A 23789-nucleotide genomic window follows, 5' to 3' on the forward strand; every position below is an offset into this window, starting at 1 on the left:
GTAAATGCTTGTATCTCACTGACCCTTCTGAGGGAAGTGATGGTTCGAAGGGAGGCCCCATTAGTCTGGTGAGAACGATATTTAGGTTCCACACAGGTGAGGGTGGCACTCTGGGGGGAATTATTCTTTTAAGGCCTTCCATGAAGGTTTTAATGGTAGGTACTCTTAATGGCAGGTACTCTAAAGAGTGATAGATGTTGCCTGTTTTGTAGGTAAGCTGCTATAGCTTCGAGGTGCAGGCAAATGGACGTATAGGCTAGATTACACCTTTGTAGGGGGAGTAAGTAGCCTATGATGTGTTGAATGGAGACGTCTAGGGGATTGATGATGTTGTTGTGACAATAGACAACAAAACGTTTCCACTTGGCAGCGTAGCACACTCTAGTGGTGGGTCGCCTAGCTTCCTTGATGACGTTCATACAGTCAGGGGGAAGATTTAGATAACCGAATTCTAGGATTTCAGGAGCCAGATCGCAAGGTTGAGCTGAGCTGGGTCCGGGTGTCTGATCTCTCCATGGTTCTGGGTTAAGAGGTGTGGAGAGAGGCGTCATTTTTGGTGCGGTACTACAGATAGTTCCAGCAGTGTGGTGTACCACAGTTGTCTGGCCCAAGTTGGAGCCACTAGGATTAGTGTGAGGGAGTGTTGCTGTAGTTTGCGCACCACTAGTGGAATGAGTGGGAGAGGCATAAAAGCGTACGCCAATCTGCCTGACCAGTTCATCCATCTCGCATTTCCCTTGGACAATGGGTGTGGATATCTGGCGGCGAAGCTTGGGCATTTGGTGTTTTTGTGGGTGGCGAAGAGGTCTATCTGTGGATGCCCCCACATCTGAAAGTACGGGTGTAGAACTTGTGGGTGGAGTTCCCACTCGTGAATTTGTTGTGTTTGTCTGCTGAGCAGATCTGCCATAGTGTTTTGGACTCCTGGGACATGCTGAGCTAGGAGAAAGATTTTCTGGGGTATGGCCCATCTCCATATGCTCTGTGCTAGCTGAGAGAGCTGTGAAGAGTGCGTGCCGCCTTGTTTTTGAATATAGTACATGGCTGTCATGTTGTCTGTGCGGATTAGGACGGCCTTGCCTGAAATCTGTGTTTGAAAAGATTTTAGGGCTAAGAAGATCGCTAGTAACTCCAGATGGTTGATGTGGAGCAACTTTTGTTGAGGTTTCCATGTGCCCTGCACGGTGAGATGTAATAGATGAGCTCCCCAGCCAGAGAGCGATGCGTCTGTGGTTAGTACTATCTGGGGAACCGGGTCCAGGAACGGTCGACCTTTGGAAAGGTTTGTGGTGGTCCACCACTGCAGAGAGCGATGGGTGTGACAGTCTACCAACACCAGATCTGTTAATTGACCTTGGGCCTCGTTCCATTGGCGCGCTAAGCACTCTTGGAGGGGACGCATCTGGAGACTTGCGTGAGGTACTATGAAGATGCAAGAGGCCATCATCCCTATAAGTTGAATAAACACTCGAGCTGGAAGGGAGTGTTGTGCCATGAATTTTGCGCGTAGAGCCTGAATGCTTGTAATCCTGGCAGGATTGGGGTAGGCTAGTGCTTTTGAGGTGTCTATGGTGGCACCGAGGTATTGTTTTATGTAGGATGGTTGTAGATGGGACTTTGCGTGGTTTACTGTGAAGCCCAGTTGGTGAAGTAGCTGGATAGTGGCATGCGTTTGTTGTACACACTGGTTGTATGAACTGGCTTTTATTAGCCAGTCTTCTAGGTATGGGAAGACATGGATGTGTTGTCTCCTGAGGTGTGCTGCCAATACTGCTAGGCACTTGGTGAATACACGTGGTGCTGTTGTGACTCCGAACGGGAGCACTTTGAATTGGTAGTGTTGGCCGTCCACTACGAATCTGAGGAACTTCCTGTGAGCGGTGTGCACTGGAATGTGGAAATAAGCGTCTTTTAGGTCTAAAGTGGTCAGGAAGTCGTTTTGGGAAAGCAGTGAATGTACCTGCTGAAGCGTTACCATGTGAAAATGGTCTGAGTATGTATTTGTTTAGGGGCCTGAGGTAAAGGATGGGCCGCAGAGTCTCGTCCCTTTTTGGTATGAGAAAATATAGGGAGTAGACCCCCATATTTTGTTGGTTGATAGGAACGTGTTCTATAGCCCTTTTCTGTAGGAGGGAGATTACCTCCTGCTTTAGTAGTGTTAGATGTTCTTGTGACATTGGGCGTTGTCTGTGTGGAATGTTTGGGGGGGTAGATATTAGTTCTAGGCAGTAGCCTGACCGAATTATTTGTGTTACCCATTTGTCTGAGGTGATGGTGGCCCAGACAGGGAGGAAATTTTGGAGTCTGCCCCCGACCGGAGTGGGATGGTCTGGGGGGAGTGGAGGGAAGTCATTGGGTAGGTGTGGTGGCAGAACGGGCGGTGTTTGTCTTGCCTCTGCGTTTGTTATTGTTGCCCCTGTAGCCGCCTCTTTGGTAGCCCCTTGTAAAGGTGGACTGGGTAGGGGCTTTATATGAAGTGGAAGCGGTGTCGGAAGAGTAGCCTCTGGACGTGCACCGAAAGGAAGAGCGGCGAAAGAAGCGCCTGGGAGGGTGGGATTGTAAAGCTCCCATGGATTTTTCATCTTCTCTAGGGCCTCATCCACTTTTGGGCCAAACAGATGTTCCTGGTCAAAGGGATGGTTGAGGATGGAGGCCTGTACCTCCGGTTTAAAATCGGAGATCCTTAGCCAGGCATGGCGACGGAGGAGGACACTAGTATTGATGGCCCTGGAGGCTGTGTCTGCTGCATCTAGGGCACAACGTATGGAGGTGTTAGTAATTGTTTTGCCCTCCTGAATTAGCTCGTTGGCCCTAGGTTTGTATTTATCAGGGAGATGTTGCATTATGGCTTCTAATTCGTCATAATGGGCCCTGTCGTACCTGGCTAGTAGCGCTTGTGTATTAGCGATACGCCATATGTTGGCAGCTTGGGATGCAGTACGCTTGCCTGATGCGTCCAAGAGTTTAGACTCTTTGTCAGGTGGTGGTGCTTCGCCTGACGCTTGGGAGTTGCCCCTTTTACGTGCTGTGGACACTACCAGAGAATCTAGTGGTGCTGGCCCTCTGATGTAGGAGGGATATGCAGGGGCGGATTTTATTTCTTTTCAATGCGCGGGTTAATGACCCTGGCTCTGACTGGGTCTTTAAAGACCTCTGGCGCATGTTTTATTACTCCCTTGAGCATAGGCAATATGGAGGTAGTCCTATGTGTGGTGTCAAACGTATCGAGGAGGAAATCCTCCTCCACGGGGTCGGTATGGAGATCTACCCCATGATAGTGTGCCCCCCTTTGTAGTAGATGGTTGAACCCCAGTGAGTCTTCTGGTGGGGAAGGTCTGGAAGGGTAGAGATCATCCTGTGGGACGTTAGGGATGTCTGGGATATTGTAATCGTCCCATGGTCTGGGGAGCCTGTGGGAGTGGGGTCCCCTGTAGGTAAATCTTGTGGAACGTCTCCTATGTCATCATGTGGGTCCCCCTGATCATCATCATCCGGAGACGGTGTTGAGGAATGATGAGGTGGGGACGGAGACTGTGGAGGAGGGGAAGGTGGAGGGGGCGGTGGAGGTGGGGAAGGTACTCTGAAAGGAGAGGTAGCAGAGTCCTTCCTCTTTGGAGGTGGAGGCGGAGCAGGTTTTTCCAGCTGTCTCTTTTTGATTAGGAGAGCATCAAATGTCCGGTTTTAGGATCCTTGGTTAGTGTTTTTTGTAATAGATCCGGTGTAAAGAGTTCTGGTGATGTTGGTTGGTCCGTCGGGGCGTTGGTTTTTTGGCTTTATCCGCGCTGGTTCGATGTTTGGAACTATGCTTGGAAAAGTCTGATTGTTTGGTCGGCGCCAAGATGGATTTCGGCTTCGAAGTGTCGGGGCCGGTGGCCTTGTGTGCTTTTGTCGGTGCCAAAGATGGTGTCGGCACCGAGGAGCTGGAGCTGGTTCTCGACACCGAGTGTTTCGGTGCGGGGCTCGGTGTCGAAGCGGAGGCCATTTTCTTTTTCGGTGTCGAAGAGTGTTTATCGGCACCGACGGTGGACTGGCTCGAGCCCGAGCCACCGGAAGGCTTAATCGGCTGCTTTACCGGGCCCGAAGGTGCGGTGTGGGAAGCAGTGTCTTTGGTCTTGCTTAGGCCCGGAGGCGAAGGCGTGACCGAAGCCTTTTTCGGTGCCGGCGAGGGTGTGTGTGTGGGTGGGTGGGGGGGTAGATTAGTACTCACGACCCTCTGTGCCGGAGTGATGTCCTCCACATCTGAATCGTCGGCTTCGGAGGCGCTGACGAGTCCCTCGTCGGTGTGATTTTCTTCTGGAGCGTCGACGCCTTCCCCGAAGATGTCGTCTGGAATCAACATCGACGAGTGTGCCATGGTTCTTCTAGCCCTTCGGTCTCGGATGGTTTTCTTGGACCGGAAGGACTTACACGCTGGACAATCTCGAGCCTCGTGTTCAGGGGAGAGGCAGAGATTGCATACTTCTTGGAGATCGGTGTGGGGTACTTAGACCCACATCGAGGGCACTTCTTGAAGGGAGTCCTTTCCATTAGCCAGGACCGGAGCTTGGGTAGGCCCGAAGGCCGTCGTCGACGACCGGAATCGAAGGTTTTTGCCGATGAGAGGCGCGTCGAGTGGGGAGATCGCGATCGAAAACAATACCGCGAGTTGGGATGAGGATTGCGCGTCGATCGTCGAACTGGAAGCTGTTCGGAACCGGAGCGCGAAGATCACATCCGAGCCCGAATGCGGAAAAAAACAATCTGAGGATGGAGCCGAAGCCCATGCGCAATACGATCCAAAGGAGGAGTCACCGACCTCGTGACTTCCAAAGACTTTCCAAGAGGAAAAACTACTGCAAACATCCGGGCCCAACACCAGATGGCGATCTATGCACAAGTGTGTAATCTGCAGCTCATATGCCTCGAACACCATGTTTTGGGCAACAGGAGGGACGAACTAAAGTTGGACAGCCAAATGCAAAGTCAGCAAACAGACAGCCAGAAAACGTGAGTTACAAAATACAAAACCAATGGTAAGAAACTGGCGGAATGCATTCCTTGGTAAGCTTACTGACTGTCCGAAAGATGTCTTTAACTGGTAGGCTTTGACCAAAAAAGGGAAAAAGATGTTGTACACAAAAAAACATCTTGGTGCGTTTTTTCTAATCTTTTAATACACTCTGGGAAAGGTCAACATATCCTCTTAACACCTAGAGTGCATTCAATAATGAAGCCCCAAGCTGCTGCACACAGTTTTTTAATGCGATCGATTTATCCAACAACTTGTATCATTTATTGTGTGCTACAAAGCTGTATCATTTGACCTCTGATACCACATTTTAAGCAATAACAAAATGGGCTCGGCTATGTTGATGCAATATTTACCTTTATCCATCGCATATCAGCTCTGAAATGATTACCTTAATCTTGTGTGTGTCAATTAACTTTCTTTACTTAAAATATATTCTTATTTATCGATTAAGTTGTTATTATGAAGTACAATACATTTCCATCAGGAGCACCAATCTTTCAGTGATTATACAAAATCTTATTTCATTGTTTACACCCAAAACATATGTTCAAAGAGAATAGCTGTGAACAAAGGAACTCCTTGTTCAGTAAACATTTTTAATCTGGAACATCTCGAGTGTGCAACAAGGTCTCAGTAAAGGAGGACAGATTATGGAAGAAAGATTTATACATGCATATCACCTAATTCACAAGGATTTTTCTCATTTTCAGGAGAAAGGCGGATGTGTGTGGCATTCATAAGAGGTTTCTGTCTGATGGTTTGGTGACAAAGATAATAATTGCCTACAACACAATACTGGAGATCAGATTCCGGACTGGTTCAAAAATAAGGCGGTACCAATAGGACGTTTCCCTCAACACTGGCTTGGTGTGCAAATCTTTGGACTTGACAATGTCCTAAGCCTACTACTAATGAATGCGTTGGTACATCCCCTGAGAATATCAGTCAGTTTGAGTTCCTAAACACTCATCTGCATCATATCAGCACAGAAAACAAAGCAATGGAAAAGAATGGTCATATTCTAATGATTCAGAGTATTTGGAGTATTAATGAAGATCCCCTGATGGGGGAAATTGTGCAATTCACTGGGATATGCTTAAATCAAGGGTGTTCAAGGGAGAATAATCTTTTCATTACTTACAGGATACTCCCCGACTACGTAAATTAAATTCGGGTTAACTGAACGCACATTAATATTAAGAGGACACAGGTTGGCTGGCATGTATCCAGCATTCCTGGACTTATGTTAAACACTTTAAAGAGGAGAGGGGGTGGTCTTTATGGTGTTAATACTCTTAAGTAACAGAGCCTGTGAAGAGTAGTGAGTAATGGATGTAGGTGTATAGCAGTGTAAAAACTAAGCAATGGAAACAAAGAGACATCATTAAGCTGCGTAAGTGCCCAACAGGCAGGAAGGAGCTGAGAAACACCTTTCTTACCTGGCCTCCAATGGTCAGGTACCCAGTCTGTTTCATGATTTCTGCAAGTTTCTGGTCAATCTCCATACTGAAAGGAAAGACAAGGGACACCAAAAGGAAGATAAACTTTCTCCATTATAAAAGTATTAGGCCCGGCCAAGAATCAAGTAATTGTTTACAATATAAGCAGAAAAGAAAGCCAGTTTACAGATCGATTTTTAATAATGTTCATGATATATTCTTATTCTTCTCTTTCCATTTGTTCATATATCTACATTTATGATATTCATAGACTACGGTAACACACTTTGCAAGCCATCAAATCTTTTTAACGCTGCTTGCTGAAGTATGAAGTTCTTGGTCCTGCTCTTTTTCTAACACATAGGCAAACCAGGCACATTTGGCATAAAGCTCCTGTTGGCATTGTCCCACTGTGGCTCCACTGTATTCCCACCTCATTTCTTTCTGCTCAATAGTCTCATATAGAAATTACAACCCTTGCCCCACAAGAGGTGACCCACAATTTGATGAATATTGTTGCTCACACACAATACTATAGTTTGTTGGACAAATGGTGCTTTCCACCCACAGCAGATGGGGACAATTGTCCACAAAGTGCTTTCCACCCACAGCAGATGGGGACAATTGTCCACAAAGTCAATTCTATGGCGAGATAAATTGTTGGGTGCAATGATTACATAATAAAAACCTTTTTACCAGGGACTCTCATAGTTTTGGTGCCCACCATTTCTCAAGTTAAAGTCCATTTTAGCCTCCTATGCCTGAATCCCCTCATGGCTCAAACTTCTTCAGAGACCAAATTTGAACTGTCTAAGATTCAATTCCTATGATTCAATGTCTTTACAGTTGAAAGCATCAATAAACTCTCTGTACAGAAGTGACAGCATTACATACAGTTCAATAACACCGTCAACTGCAAAAAGACATCCATCTCTGTAAACCTTGCGATGAGAAAAGATTCAAGGGAACAAAGGAGCTGGGACAGTGCCATAGAGCGTACAGTCTGTGTCAACCACATATAAAGAGGAAGGAAAACGAAAGTGCTGTGACTGAGTCAAGATGAATTGATTCGCCAGTAAGTGGGCATTTCACTACTAAACATATAGTATATACAAGTAAAACACGTGTAAGACAAGGCACAGCTGAATGATGGTGCTGTACTAGGTGTATTTTGCTCTGCCTCCAGAAGAGATTACAAATACTATTTATGGGAGTTCACCACTTGGACAGGTGTTGGTGTACTGCAACAGGTGAATTCCTGAACTTCTTCGGGTGAAAGACCGGTCACAACCTGGGCGTCAAAGAGGACCGATTTTAACATCAGGCAAAGTACAATAAATGTGCAATATCCGAGCGTAAACAGTGGCCCACCCTACCTCTCCAAACTCCTCTGCATCTGGTGGTGGGGCTGCGGGAGAGTCAAAATGTGGCGTGGTCGAGGGGGGTGGGTGTGGTGAGGAGGGGAGTTCTCAGAGGAGGGCGAGCGGCTACTGTTATCATTTGCTAGGGTAAGCTGCAACGCTGTGGCAAAGAAAAACAAAAAAAAGACAGTGAGGGAGACAAAAAATGTCAACATCTCAGAACTTTTAGTTACGAAATCACTAAGAGAACTACAAGTGGAAATCTATGCAGATAATTTACATCTCATACACCTTAAATTGCCCGCTAGTATTGATTTAAAAGAATTTTGTAGATTATAGAGTATAGGCGGTAGCGTATTTTATGGCACACACAGTTGTGCACAATTACAAAAAGATGACATTATGGAGTCATTACTACCCTCACAAAGTCTCCATTGTGAGAAGCCAATGGGTCAGTGCAAAAAACGAGATGTTCAAGCCAACCCTGCCAATCCAACTGATTATGTACCTCAATTGACTGTATTTAGACTCTTGTTCACTAGTAGTTATGAATGCACTCCAGCAGTCACCCACTTAGGAAATCGCCTGACTAATGCATTTTAAAATCAACAGGGATAGCATAGAGACTGCCGTCTGCTTTTTAAAAAAATGTTTTTTATTAAACTCCTTACTGGTCAATTCCACACAAGATGCTCAATTCCTTATGTGCTGCTACATAATAACGTAATAGTTTCAGTACAGCTGACTTGTGGTTTTTATTACTTACTAATCACAGTCGTGTGTGATTGTTGTAGGTTAGCACTAAAAGAACAAGAGTGAATGACTGTAGGGATGTCAAAGGTTAATTAAGTTTCTAATTACATTTCCTCCCTCTACAGGAGAGAGGGAACTTCCTTCATGTGCACAGAGCCTGAATCCAAAGTCATCCCAAGGCGGAGTTATGCCAAAAGGGGCCAGGAACTCAAATGCTCTCTAAAGAGATAATTCCTGGGGAGAACGGACACTCAGCTGTGCGCCTATAGTGGAGCCTTGTACTATGTGCCATACCTACCAATGACTTCTATTCCCAGAGCAGCCACGCTACATGTTTTACCCATTTGATTAATAATATGTTTTCAAGGACACAAACACACACTTTATCGTGCACATGACCATCCTGACAATGTTCCACGCGGTGTGTGCCTGCCCTGCTTTGGTAGCATAAACCACAAGGAGAATTTAGTCTACATGCCCCCCAACCACACCCACTTCTTCGCGAAGTGGCTGTTAAAATAACAGGCAACGAGTCAGAGGTGCACTCATGCAGTGCCATTTACCGAACTCTGCCTCATACTGCTCAAATATTTAGACTAGGTATTTAGACTAGGTGCACAATTCAGACAAGATCATATTATGGGCAATACACATGTATGGACTATTCATCGGACCTGGTGCCAAAAACAGAAACCTCTGCATTCCATCTGGTTAAGTTTATAACTGGGTGGATATTGGACCAGGTGGCAATCTTGGTGCTTTCAGTGCCCCCTATAGACCACGTATGTACACTAAAACTGTCTTCTGACCATGTGCCACTGAATTACGTCTGTATGCTCCCACTGACTGGGGAATGAGTCTTATCTCACAATCTCAAATGGGACACTGAATAATGTATAGAAAATCAATAAGGCTGCTGAATATAATCTTACAATTCAATACAGGTCCTACCATCACAGTGCTCCATGAAGCATATTCAGGTTCACTTGTGTACACTGCTGCTGTGATGTATTCAGACATCTGTGCATTCCCTTCATGGGCAGCCAAGACTCTTATAATGTTGATACTCTATTCTTCCTGCTCATCTCTAGCTGAAAACAGTTCACAGCTTGTGAATGGACCAGTCTCTTCCAGAAGCATGTTGAGGCTCTTTCTGTAAATTCGAGTACCATGCCCTGTTAAGTGGGCCTTGGATCTGAAACGTTCTTCAAGTGCTTTATCCCAAAGCAGTTTTAAGTGTGGATTGCAATAACTACAGCGCTCAGCAAAACCGAAACTAATCAGAACCTATTTTTACTCCAGCTATCCTGCATACTGAAAACGATTTTTTTTAAAATTTCTCAGATTACACATGGAGATAGTGCTGCAGAAATCCCAAAAACCTTTAATTCGGTCTACTTTAAAAACAGACTCTTAAAAAACACAAAAAAGACAGGTTTCTCAAACTCCCTTCTATAATACTAACTGCTCCACTTCCACCTATAAATGGAAAATGCTCTGAGTGCCAGAAAGATTGAATACTCCTAAAAACCTTCCTTGAAATCTAGTTCAGCTTAAAGAATTAGAAGATCAACTTCCAGTCACAGATTGACTAACTGGTAAATCCAACTAAGAAATGTAACTAGGAAATCAAGATTAAGTACGTGCCTTTTGCTTAGAGGAGAACCAAGGTGCTCAGTATTTACAGGCTACTACGATCATACAAACCTGCTATCGGTATATTCCAAATAGACTTCTACAGAGAGGAAAATCATACACCTGGGCCATACCCACAAAAAACATTCAGGTCACTCGCTATGTTAATTGATAGCAAAGAGCAACAAGTGAAATTTAAATATGGGAGTGAAACACAGAGATGGGAGGTAACCAGACAAACCTTTGGTGTTTACCGACACATCAAGTTGGGAAAAATGAAAAAAGCATCTTTTAACCTTTTTAAATCTTAAAGCCACAAAGAGGGTAGAGAGGAAGGTAATCAATCACAAGTGTTAATGATCATCATAGGGTTGCTATGCAGATTTCTTAGAGGCCAAGACTGGAGCATGTACGGCAAAGACTATTGGGATCACAGCACTTTGTGTTTTACTCACATAGGCTTTGCCAGGAGCAAGCACATGGCAAGGTTTGGTTGGCCACCCAATCTCATAAAGGAGGAGTTTGTTACAACTGGTGGGGCAAATGTCAGATTTATTCCTTTCGCTATAAAGGACAAAATCAAAAATCAATACAATTTTGCACTCATGCACAAAGAGAGCAGGATTTGAAGTGCATCTTCACAATTAAGAAAGCCAACAAAGAAGAAGGGTAGGAACTTCTATATATGATTAATAAACCCCTCTTTTGCAACCAAAGACTTGCATACTTTAATGTTCTGGATCAAATCCATTTCAAACTTCCAAGGTCAACGTACAGCGGGCAGAGAGCAGCTGGCTCACTAAGTCACAAGGTCAGGCCAGTGGCCCATGATCACAGTGGAGAAAAGAGAAGATGCTCGAATCATTTCGTCAGCATACAACTACACTATGTGACATATGATCTGGGTTTTGTTACTTGAAATCCACAAATGCTTGAAAACTTGGGATGAGACAGCCACTGCCATAAAGCTAGCGTCTCAGAAAGGCACAGGTATGCAGAACAGTATGGGGTCTAACAAGGCAGGAAACTATGCCAACCTTTTCTATGACACCTCAAGCAATTCGCCATTTACACAGCAAAGAAACAGGGGTTTGAAGCATATTGGCCTTTTCCCAGTAACCGTAGGAGGCAAAACATCAACGCAACAATGATTGTACTATTCCTTAGGCAACTTGTGCAGTGTTTTCAGGTGGAGAAATTCTAATACATAGAACATTGGAAACAATAGACCATGCTGCAGGGGAACACACAAAAGGTGCAACAGATTAACATGAAAATACGGAAACAGCCAGAATAAGACTTGTAGCAGCAGCAGACCTTCATACTTTCAAAGTCTGTACACTACTGCACAAGCAGGAAGCTTAATCTTAGGAGGCAGTTAACATCAACGGGTTTACACAGCGTGCACACACTCATAACCACAAGTAATCTTTAGTTCACTTCTCGGTTCTTACTTCTTGCCCAAGACATGTCTCTGCCTGTACAGCAATAATTACCAACAGGGAATGATGACTAGTTCTTGTGCGGCACTTTGAATAACAAAGCCGAGTCAATGAAATCTCAATCAAGTTTTGCCTATACGGACAACTTCTTCCTTACGGTTCTATTAGCTGAATGAAAAGAACGTAAGCTCGTTCATAATCCATTGTTCTTCAGTTTTGTCCTTTTAAACCTGTGTTTTCTTCTAGTCACAACCACAAGGCTAGCTTGTAGTATTGTTTTAACTCTACACGGCCTAGAGATCACACTGAAAACCTACTTATAAGTACCGCTAAAAGCCGTCGCTGCTTTCAAGTTGACTGCTACATACTTTTTGGTAGAATAATAGATAAAAGCTGGAGACTTGACTGCTGGCCACAGGAATACTCGCTTCTCTGCAGACTCTCTGATGCTTTTCCGGATGCTCCAGAATACTTATTCAGTACACTACAGATGCTTTTTCAGCAGCCTCTCGCACCCGGATGTGGTTTTAGCGCCCCCAACAATTTTTCAGTCGGATCCTCTTCAACAGACCCATCAGCTTCTTTAACAGGACCGTTCCCCATTCAACAGGATACCTGCATGTATTTTAACTACTCAAATGCTTTATCAACTAGCCCATCTTCTTTTTGTCCTCCTTGTACTTTTTCCACTTGGCGCCTTGAATGATTTTAGCAGGCGCCGCACCCAATACTTAAGAGTGGGACCGTGTACACACCTTTGGATATTGTTACGATACATGTTTGGACAACAATGCAAATGGCGCCGAGCTAATCTCATCATTCAACGCTTCAACACGAAATGTGGTTATGGCTCCGAATGCCCATTCTACCAGAAGCTTTAAGTCCGCCACTAGTAAGTGGTTTTATAAGAAATGCAAAGAAATCAACAAATCTTTACATCTTGCCCTAAGAGATTCCAATGAATTATCCTGCTCAGTAAGAGAATATAAATGTTGCATTTTACTTAGAGAAGGAACTCCGAAGGAGGCATTTGGTAGAAATTAATTACGGCCTTCATAGGAACAAGCATTGAAAATGCAATAGGTCTCGCCTTTGATTAAGTTAAAGTCATTTGCTATGCTAATGGTATTGTATAGCAAAGCAAATGGCTTTAACTTAATGAAAGGCGAGACCTATTGCATTTTTAATGCTTGTTCTCTCTTGTTCTGGGTCCAACTCGATGAGGTAAAATATGTGCTGGTGGGCCCCACCTGCCAGCAACAGCTCAAATTAAGCACTGCAAATGGGCAACTTCTACACCCCAGCAGAACTAAGCAAAGGTAATGTTCCACACAGACCCAGAGCCCAATCTAGCAGTTCACTATACAAAATATTCCTTGACTAAAGGATATATAATCCTACTCCAGCCTTACTAATGACCATCCAACACCATATTAACAATGGGAAAACACTACAAATTGGAATATCAACAGAACAAACGTCAACAAGAATGCCAGAAACGTAAAGGGTACACAGATTGTGAAAGCACCTGGGAACCATAAGATTGTGGCAATGTACTACACTGCACTTAAGATATCATATTTGCACTAGACTTTCTATGTTGCAAATGGAGCAAGAGTGACTCGCACAAAATGGCACTACATGTGGTTAAGTGCAGATACTGGATTTGAAGCCGGGTTATAAGATTCTTAGAGTAGCACTTTAACCACTAGCCATCATGTCTAATATTGAAAGCTTGGTGCAACAAACTAGAGCTAGATACAGAGCGCCCAAACTTTTGTGTTTCCTTTCTAAACACTAATCAGGCCTTTGAAAAGTCATGGTAACTAAAAGCATGGCACTGGACAAGGAAGAAGGAAATAAGCACTTGGGAGTGATTCGGGAGAAGAAACCAAAACTCGGGTGAATCTGGTAGGAACTCTCTGAACCCTGAATTTGCGTTGGATATACCAAAGATAACAACAGCGCATGCAAAAGGTTTAGCCAGTGCTCACGCCTGGCAATAATGGACACAGGAAGTTTGGCCCCACAAGACCCCAGTCCAGTCATTGACCAGCGGAAGAAAAAAAAAACACCTTTCTTTAGGTCACATGCTGGTGCTCAAATGCAGTGGCAAAAAAATCCGTTTAGTGACATTTCCTGCCCTTAAAACATGTATTTTCAACTGAATTACCAAAGTATTGCCACTTACTTTTAAACTTATCTTTTCAAGTTTTTTTTCTATTGCTTTTGACCCTTGATAAAGGTCCTACATAAAGTGTTAAATAAAATATCCTGCTGCTTTGGATTATGGATTGCCCTGTGGGACATCGTTAATGAATTTGCCAAACGCAGGATATTATTTCTCATTTATTAATTGCGTTGGCGAGGCGCTCGAGTAAAGGCTTCCGGAGCCAAAGTGAATTTGGGACCAGCCACACTCATCATCCAGTGTAAGGCACTGGCCTATGCAAGATTATATGTCCCAGAGGGAGGGTTAAACGTACAGACGGGCAGGCAACACAATTGGTTAGCTCGTGCCTTTGAAACCGAAAAAAAAGTGTTATGGAGAGTTCTGTAACTAGCACTGATCAGAGTAGGGGGGTGCTGGGCGAGGGGGCAGCGCACGCCATTACACCACCTGACCGCCGCCGCGGTCCGTCTTCCACCTTAACCAGCATCCAATGCAAGGGCCGGCGCTGCGTCACAGCCTTGGTCTTTTAGGAATGCTTGTGTGAGGACTTCGGCCTTATCTGAGCCCATTTCTTCAGCCTCTTCGCCCACAACACAACTGCCTCCAAATTCCCATGATAAATATGACTTACATTTTTGCGGAACATATTAAAATAACCTGGCAGAGTGCTTGATTTGAAAATGTGTTTAGTCGTTTATCGTCTCATTGGTGTGAGGTGTTCAGTTGCTAGGGATGTTGTTGATTGATAGGATATTGGTGTGGCGGTTGGCTGTGTGGCTTAGCAGGGCTGTCGCCTGATGCCACGAGGAGTGCGGTCTAGTAACAGGTAGTGATTTCTGGCTATAGGAGTTGCGGTCTGATGTCATGTGGTCTTGCATCAATCTGAGTGGTGTAGTGTTTGCACGTACAGCGATATATTCGGAAATGCTTTCTAGTGATAGAAGGTACAGTTCAGCGGCTGGAGATGTACAGAGGCATGGAATGTGCTCTGATGCCTGGTGGTGTTGAATGATGGCTGGTGATGTGGTCTACCTGCAGATGTGGGATGCTCGACCACAGTTTTCGGTTTTAAATATCATACTGCCATAAGAGCCTATCCGTAAAATCAACTAACAGTATTCAACGTTCACCATTAAGTATTTTAGCGAGTTACTTCGGTCTGGTGGGGGGGGGGGGGGGGGGGGGAAGCGAAATGTCCCGTGCATTATTTTTACTCAATAGGGAGCAACGTGGAAAAAGTCAGACGATCACTGCTATTGAAAGGTGAGACCTGTGGCAACCCAAACGAGATCTTCCCCCACTGAGGCGGGGAGCCGATAGGCACACCCGGGAAGCAGATGGTACGATTAAACTAATTCCCGAGCAGTCCCCTCGAAAGACTAAAGTCGCACTCACCTCACTGGCATGGCCGCGTAAGCTCGCAAAGAAGGTGTTATTTGAAGGGGAAGATGAACCGTCCAGGTAAGAGCTGGACGGTCGGCCGCACCCTTGCTCATTTAAAGAGAGCTTCAAGCAGCGGCAGTAAAGGTGTCTCTCACCGAGCAGTAAATCACTGGTGGTAGCAGAGGGGAGGGCGGCCCTCAAGACAAGCGCATGACGAAAGAAGTGGGCCAGATGGCTCCTGGCGAAAGAAGAATAGAAAGCGCAGGTGGGATCCAAGCTCATAAAGCCAAATTTTGAGTCTCTTCTCTTAGCATCGATCTTTCAGCTGCCACATGTGGCCCCCGCTACTTGAGAAGAATAAATAGAAGCAGTCACTCAAAGAGCCAGCGTCCTTGGGCAAAAGTGTTCAACACCCGCTCACAGACAGAACATAACAATCGAGTGCAGCAGCTAAAATCTACACTAGAAAATGGACTAGATCACTGTAACCCCATCGAAGCAGCTGTTTGCAAACGTCATCATGTCGGCCATCTTGGAATAAGTCCTTCTCTCCTAATATAATACATAAGCAAATGTAAAGCTGTATTTATTAACCCTTTATTGAGTGAAATTGTTCTTCGACGACATTTGAATTTAGTTAGTTTCCTAAAGTACAAATAAATATACATATATTGTGCCAATGTAGAACTGGAAACCACACGTTATATTTGTTTTTGTTAAAATCGTTTGCTCCGACATTAAAGCTAGACGTACTAGTCTACTTTTTAGTTGAGTGGTAAATGAATGACAAAATGTGTCAATCTAAAAAGGAAAGCTTTATTTGCGTCATCGTTCAATGCTGAATAGGAGGGACCTCAAACTTATAAAAGAAAACTTTTTTTTACACTAACCAGCAAAGTCGCCTATATTTATGGAGTTCAAAAGAAATTACACTTCAAATTGCACCTTTCTCGATACGTTTTAATAATAAAGGAACACTTTCTAAGTTTATATGGAAAATCAAAATATAGCTTCAACTTTTGTAAGCTATTAAGCTCAATTCTTGTTGTTCCATTAGCTTCAAGGTGTCACGGTTTCGTGTTTTGGTCTCACTGTGCATTGAAAAATAAGCAAAGCATGGCATCCGCTGTTTATTTTTGCATTGCGCTTTCACTTTAAAGTGAAAGCAAGATGCAAAAATAAACATGCGGCGCCATGTCTCCTTTTTTGTCTGGCACAATCAGAGAGCCGGAGTGGCGCGTGCCAGGCAGCGTGACGAAGATTCTGATAAGAAACTTCGTCACGACAGCCGTAATGCAGGCGAGCCAGTCCGTGTTGGCCGGAACAAAAAGCCAAAGGGAGGCAACCGAAAACCCTCCTTTTCAATGGGAAGCCAGCGTTTAACATAAACGCTGCCGCTACCCAATGAAAATGAGGGGCGGGGCTTCGAGTCCCATTCTTGAAACTATGACTATAGCTCTTGCAGGCAAGGAGTGCATGCTCGCTCCAACGCCAGGCGAGACCTAAAAATGTGTTAGATTTTTTGAGAACTCGCTACTCACTTGCCAATATATCCTAAGGGAGAAAGAGCTCTTCAAGTGAATATTCAAGCAACTATCTCGAAGTGTCACTTTATCTCTCTTTATGGATCCTGCTTTAATCAAGGTTTTTTGTAGCATTAATACAAATGACTTCCAGGTCTTTTTCCTTAGAAATAGTTAACACCATCCATACATGCAGGTCTAAGTAAAAAGGACCCTCGTCATGACTGGCTTTAGAAATTCACCTTTATAAATTCACTGCCCACATTGGGGCCTCTGGTTAACAGCTTTATGTTGACAAATCACCCAATATCTGATTTACAGTCGAAATCTCGCATTGTTTCTAGCACTGAACAGTGCAAAAACAATGGTCATCGTAAGTATTAATGCCCCATCGCCCTTACAATGATACAATTAAAGTTACTTGCTGAGTATTTTTTTCCGCAACAAGACGTGTATTTTTGTGGAGAAACAGCATGGATCTAAGCAGAGATTTAAAAACATAGAAGTGCCGCTTATACTTTACATGCTAGGTATGAATTACGCTAAAGTCTGCATTTAGCTTCTAAAGATCTAACCACTGCATTTGAGAGTGTAAACAGGGCACAACTCTGAGAAATAATAGCAGTTATGTTGGTTGCCATGACTGATAAACCTTCTCAGGCATACACAGAATAATATGACACTGTGAATCTAAAACAGTCTAAGTGGACAGTGTACATACAATTTTTTTTTCTATGAAAGGGGTTCGAAATGGTTGCGCCTCGGAGCCATTCAACCTCGCTCTGTACATAAATGCAACCTGATAGACATTTTGAAAGAGGTGGCCAGAACAAACAAAGACGGGGCAGGAAGCATACCCCTACATTGCTATACACTGACATTCCTATTCTCTATAGAATACCAGTTAACTGTCTACGGGAGCCAATTCAAAACCATGTAGCTTGTATAAAAATGATTTGCATTTAGCTTTTGGAATCTAAAATATTTTAAATGAGAACAATGGGCTTAATTCTGTGAAGGTGTTTCAGTATCTTGTGTTACTTTTGAGTCAAAGCTGACCTACAATGCTCTCCTTCAGGCAGAAGCCGCCGTTTTATGGAGTCTCAAGGTTAGACTGAAGCCGAAATCACTAGTCTACTAACTAAAAGGTACAAAAAGCCAAATACATATCCATTGTGACTTCGAGGCAGGGATTTTAAGCTATGCAAATGTGAAATTTATTTAGAATAAGGGAAAAACATTTATGCGAAGTTTGTTGTGGGTACCCCAGTAGCTCCACCATTCTCCATGCATGAGCAGCCAGGTTTGGAGTTTGTGGAGGACAGAATAGATCTCACTCATCACATTGTTTTCGGAATAGTTTTATTGCAACCCCACAGCGACCCAGAACAGCAAAATCCCGTCTGGCTGCCTCTTTTTGGAACAGTGGTGACAGATTCCTTGATTAAATATACAAGATGTTTATGAAAAGACCTGGGTGATCAATTTCCAAACTAACCTACAAATGTTCAGGAAGGCAGATAAAAATATATCTGCCAGGCCCCTCTGTATTTAGGAAGCGCATGTGGAGAGTGAATGAATAAAAACATTCTAAAAAGAGGTCACCACTTTTCCCTAAAAAACAGAAAGGGGACAGAGCCATACCGGGGTCATGGGTTGGTATCAGTTAAGAAAGATAATTCTGCTAAGATTCAAGTCTGGCACAATAGCCTTCGTACTTGCTGTTTTTTTCCAAAAGGGCAGTTTTTAGGGTTTCTTGTGAATTTGGCTAAAATGATCATTCATCTAGACAAGGTTTGTTCTTCTGCAAATTTTATTCCAAGATAATTAAGAGATGTATTGTCCCATACCGAAATGAGAGTCATGGCCAGACACGTAGTTCTGCTTTTTTGTATTTTATTATAATTTAACTCAAATTACCATGCATTTGAGAGTCTTCCGATTGTGGCAGTCAAAACAAAGAATGGCTTGTCTGTACAAACTTGGGGTTATCCTATAGACAGATGATGATGTAATATTTTTGGTGACTTAATATATGTATGTCCAAACGAGCTTCTGTAGATCGTGTCTGGTATTAAATTGAAATTGTTCCCAGGATAGATAGATAGATAGATAGATAGATAGATAGATAGATAGATAGATAGATAGATAGATAGATAGATAGATAGATAGATAGATAGATAGATAGATAGATAGATAGATAGATAGATAGATAGATAGATAGATAGATAGATAGATAGATAGATAGATAGATAGATAGATAGATAGATAGATAGATAGATAGATAGATAGATAGATAGATAGATAGATAGATAGATAGATAGATAGATAGATAGATAGATAGATAGATAGATAGATAGATAGATAGATAGATAGATAGATAGATAGATAGATAGATAGATAGATAGATAGATAGATAGATAGATAGATAGATAGATAGATAGATAGATAGATAGATAGATAGATAGATAGATAGATAGATAGATAGATAGATAGATAGATAGATAGATAGATAGATAGATAGATAGATAGATAGATAGATAGATAGATATTGATTCTTGTGCTTTTATTGTATGTATTGCTTTTATGGTTTATCTTCTGAACCAATGTCAATGATTTGACTTTGGGTGGGACCACAGATACCTTTTAGCAAGCCCCAGGGACTTTTTGGTAGGCCTCGCCCACTTACATAGAACCCCAACAGGAATTAAAGTGAATCATTAAAATACAAATCATATTACTTCCAACTATTAATGGAAGGGATTACATATCATAATTTACAAACGTTATCTCTAGGCTTAGACGCTGAGTACTTTATCAGGCCCCAGGAAAGCATTCACAATATCTAGGATAATTTTCAGTACTTGCCTGGAGTGCTCCACGGATCTTTCAAGAGGGCCACTGACATTTTTTAGCAGGATAATAAGCATTTTCAGCACGGTCAAAGACACTTTTTAATAAGATTCTTGTAACTGTTTAGTACGTACATGAAGACTTTTCAGAAAGGAAGCAACAGCCTTTTTATATCATTTGATCACAGCGATGCCAGCAAGCAACGCCACATGCTATTTAATGACTGAAAGAAATTCTGACCACACAGAAAATAGGTCTTCAGTGGTCGACAGTCTTACATGATTGCGATTTTTTGGGGACAAAAACCAAAAAATATTCCGCCAAAGATCCTTGCAGGTACGTAGCTATGTTTGGAGTCTAAAATATCAGGAGCCCAAATCAATTTCACTTTGCAGAGCACCCAAATAAAAAAGGCTGATTGGCTTCACATGATATGTTTTATGCTCAAAGTAACATGGAGCATGCCTGAAAATAAAAATGAGACATGTAAATGCCTGGGGCTCAAAGGGAACCTGCCGCTCCTACTTGTCCTGGGTGCTTACTCCTGCGGTGGGGAGCCGCATATAATTTAACAACAAGGCATGCCTTTCCCACACCCAGATCGAAAGCACTCACGGGAGCAGTTTTTAGCAGAAATGCTTTATTGTGCAGACCCCCCTGCACGGACAGACACGTTTCGCCTTGCGGCTTTTTCGATGTCCGTTCACCTGTGTGAAACCAGCAGTATTTCACGTCACAATGTGTCACATGATCTTACAATAACATCAAAGATGGATTTACATTTCATTGTTGACAAAATTCATGGCAGCCATCTTAGAGCATGTTTTTAGTAACACAATTGTTATACCACCAAAAAATGTGTAGAGTGCTATAATGAATTTGAATGTTAAAACCACATATACAAAGGGAAGCAAAAGTCATTCCTCGAGCATTTGTGATTAGATTGAAAAACATTAGAATATTAAAAGCCTTTATTCTATATGAAAAACTGCTATTTGGCAAAATACTCCAAGTTTTATATATACAAAACGAAATCTCTTTTGGAAGGTGCTTTGTTGCTCCTTTGCATCATAATTGAGCCCTGAATGGGCAGTTCGGCATCATTTTTAGAGGATATGCAGTCTACTGGATTGTACCTGCTGCTACCCCAATGATTAAACTATATTACAGAATTTAATTAAAATCAGTATATGCCCCTTTACTCCAAATGGACCCACATCTCTTCATCATTATTGAGCCCTATGGGAGCCTTCGTTTGGAGGTCAATAATGTATTTAGACTCCAGCACCCACAGTTTCTTAATTTTGTTGCCCCCTCTTTCATCTCTCTCTACCTGGTCAATGCAGTAGAATTTTATGAGTTCACGGTTGCTTTGATGGAATTTTTCAAAGTGACGCGCAACCGGATAGTTGGTATCTTTATTGGTTATTGCGCGCATAGGTTCGAGGATGCTTTTTTTGCAGGGTGTATTGTGCTCCCTATATACCGTCTGGAGCACAGGCATTCCAAGCAATAAACTGCAAAATCTGAATTGCAGTTGAGGAGCTTTTTGATTGGTCTGAGGCCTAGGATCCCCTGGTCTCCCCTTAAAAGTAGTGACTTTATTGCTGTGTTTACAGGCTTTACAACAAAGGCATGGATAGAATCCCACAATGTTAGTTCTATTTTTAACCCTCGTAGATGCGTTATAGTGGCTATGGGGTAAGTGGTCACTGAGAGATTGACGGCGTTTATATGTGATTAGTGGTCCGTTTGTAAGATATGCCAGTTGTTCTTAAAAATGTGTACAACCTCACTTGATCTATCATTGTAGGTTGTAATCATTCTAGCATGTTCATCCTGTGTGGGGGGTCCTTTTGCAACCAGTAAATTCTTCCTATCTATTTTCTCTACTCTTTGCTCAGCTTGTTGTAGAGTGGCATTGGTATATCCTCTTCTTTTAAATCTCCCCAGGGCTTCGGTCTTAGCTAGTAAAAAATATTGTTGATTGGAGCAATTGCATTTAAGATGCAAAAGCTCTCCAAATGGAATATTTTTTACGAGGCTTTTGGGGTGATAACTGGCTGCGTGCAACACCGCGTTACCCGCTGTTGGCTTCCTATAGAGTTGTGTCTGTAAAACATTGTTTTCGATGAAGATATCCAGATCTAGATAATTAACTGATCTATCACTGATGTGACCTGTGAATTTTAGATTTAATTCATTATCGTTCAGAGAGGCTATATACTCCTCAGCCGAGGAGCGACTACCACTGCACAATAAAGCATTTCTGCTAAAAAAAACTACTCCCGGGAGTGCTTTCCATCTGGGTATGGGAAAGGCATGCTTTGTTGAAATAATATATATATATATATATATATATATATATATATATATATATATATATGACAGGATTCCGCCTGGAGCACACCTGCACGCCAACAATCCAAGAGGAGAGCGGGAACAAACGGAGACCGACCCTGATAGCGAGTGAGTTGATTTTCTTTATTGAATTCACAGCACCGCCTGCATGACGCGTTTCAGCCTTCCCAGAGGCCTTGATCACATGACGCCATGGGAGTTGTGATCCCGCATTTTAAAGTGCACAATGCTAATTGATAAGATGACACCATTGGCTGATTCAAACGCTGCATCAATAGACAGAGAGGTTATATACACATTGGAGCATGGACAAGAGCGGGGCAATGGCATCAAAAGCAACTGCGTTAAACAATTTAAAAGTGCTAAAGTGCAAATTTCATTAGATAAAAAAAATAATTATATGATAAAATCATTTCCACAGGACTGGCAAGTAATTGATATTAAAAAACAACATTGTTTTAAATCAACATATTTTTATGTGAACATGTGTGTTGTTTTTGATTGCGTGCACAAATAACTGAAAGCAATAAAGTTGGTTGTAACTAACTCTAATACCTATGCTTTCCTATGAATACACAGCATGCATCTGATGTAAATCGTTAGGAATGAAACCCCAGTGGGTGTACTTCAACAATTGACAAATAGATGCCCCTGGCAATCCAAACACTGATTTATCGGCCAGGATAACTTGCACAATTACTTAAGCCTGTCTTAAAGACGCAGTGCCGCCTACGAGTCATAATCTAATGTGTAAGGTTACTGTATATTGCATATACAGGAGCCTTAGTTCCCTTCTTAATCCAAGCTTTAACCCAAATTTATGACAAGTGTCAAAATATGTCTAGATGCAGAGAAAACATATAGTACTCAGAGTATATCTAAAAATGTGTCATCTATACTGTGTTTAAAACCTACAGTGGGTAGAGGAGGTGTGACCAACACGCAAAACAACCTAACACATAGGGGATGAAAATTAATCCAACCGAATTCACAGACAAGTGAAGAAATCTTCACTGGCATTGAGACCCTGCGGTGACTTGGTGTCTAGCTCGAGGATGTATCTCGTTTCTAGGGCACGGAGTAGTGCTTCTCTGTTTCCACCTCGTCTTAATGGGAGCACTGCATCAATAACAAAGAACTTTAATAATTCACTTTTGTTGTTGTGTAGTTCTTTGAAATGGCGTGCCACCGGGTAAGACGCATCATTGCCACTGATTGCCCGCATGTGCTGGAGTATCCGTTTGTGGACCTGCAACTTGGTGCTACCCACATATTGCAGGCCACACGGACATTCCAGCACGTAAACCGCGTACGCGGTTTTGCATGCGAGTGGTTTTGTGATGAAACAAGGCATCTCGCAGAACGGAATTGTGTACTGCGTCTTATTGACTCCCTGTCTACACGCTTTGCAGTTTGGGCATCTTTTGAAACCTTTGCAAAACTGCATCCAGGTTGCGTTAGAAGCTAATTCAGGACTAGATTTAACTAAAGCATCGCTCATAGAGCGAGCTTTCCTGAAAGTGATGTTTGGACTGGCTGCCATTAGATCCCCAATGACAGGGTCATTACAAACCAAGCTCCAATTCTTCCTCAGAATTTTTCTGAGTGCTTGGTGTTGACGATTGTATGTCCAAATCAGTCTAACTGGTTCCCTGGTGCGAACTAGTGTGGCAGTTAATCCCTTATTGATTAGAGTCTCCTCTCTAGTTAAACAATTAGCCTTTCGAATGGCATTGTCAATCGTTGAAGCAGAGTAACCCCTAGCTAGGAAACGAGCTTTACTTAAATTTTGTTCCGCCAGGCAATCAGACTCCGTGCTGCAGATGCGCCAAATACGCAGCATCTCCCCATAGGG

The 23789-nt window shown here is 42.9% G+C and overlaps 1 protein-coding gene across 2 annotated transcripts in view; it reads right to left on the bottom strand.

The window, feature by feature from the left end:
* MAP2K7 (mitogen-activated protein kinase kinase 7) overlaps nt 1-23789 on the bottom strand; it is a 178911-nt gene that overhangs the window by 94161 nt on the left and 60961 nt on the right. For both annotated transcript variants that reach the window (XM_085654285.1, XM_085654284.1), the window contains 2 exons: nt 7827-7971; nt 6451-6517 (listed from right to left, as the gene is read on the bottom strand). In XM_085654285.1, the coding sequence (XP_085510411.1) occupies nt 6451-6517; nt 7827-7971 (212 nt within the window). The remainder of the gene's footprint in view (nt 1-6450; nt 6518-7826; nt 7972-23789) is intronic.

Source organism: Triturus cristatus, chromosome 4_1 (assembly GCF_964204655.1).
Source record: "Triturus cristatus chromosome 4_1, aTriCri1.1, whole genome shotgun sequence".
Classification (NCBI taxonomy): Eukaryota; Metazoa; Chordata; class Amphibia; order Caudata; family Salamandridae; genus Triturus; species Triturus cristatus.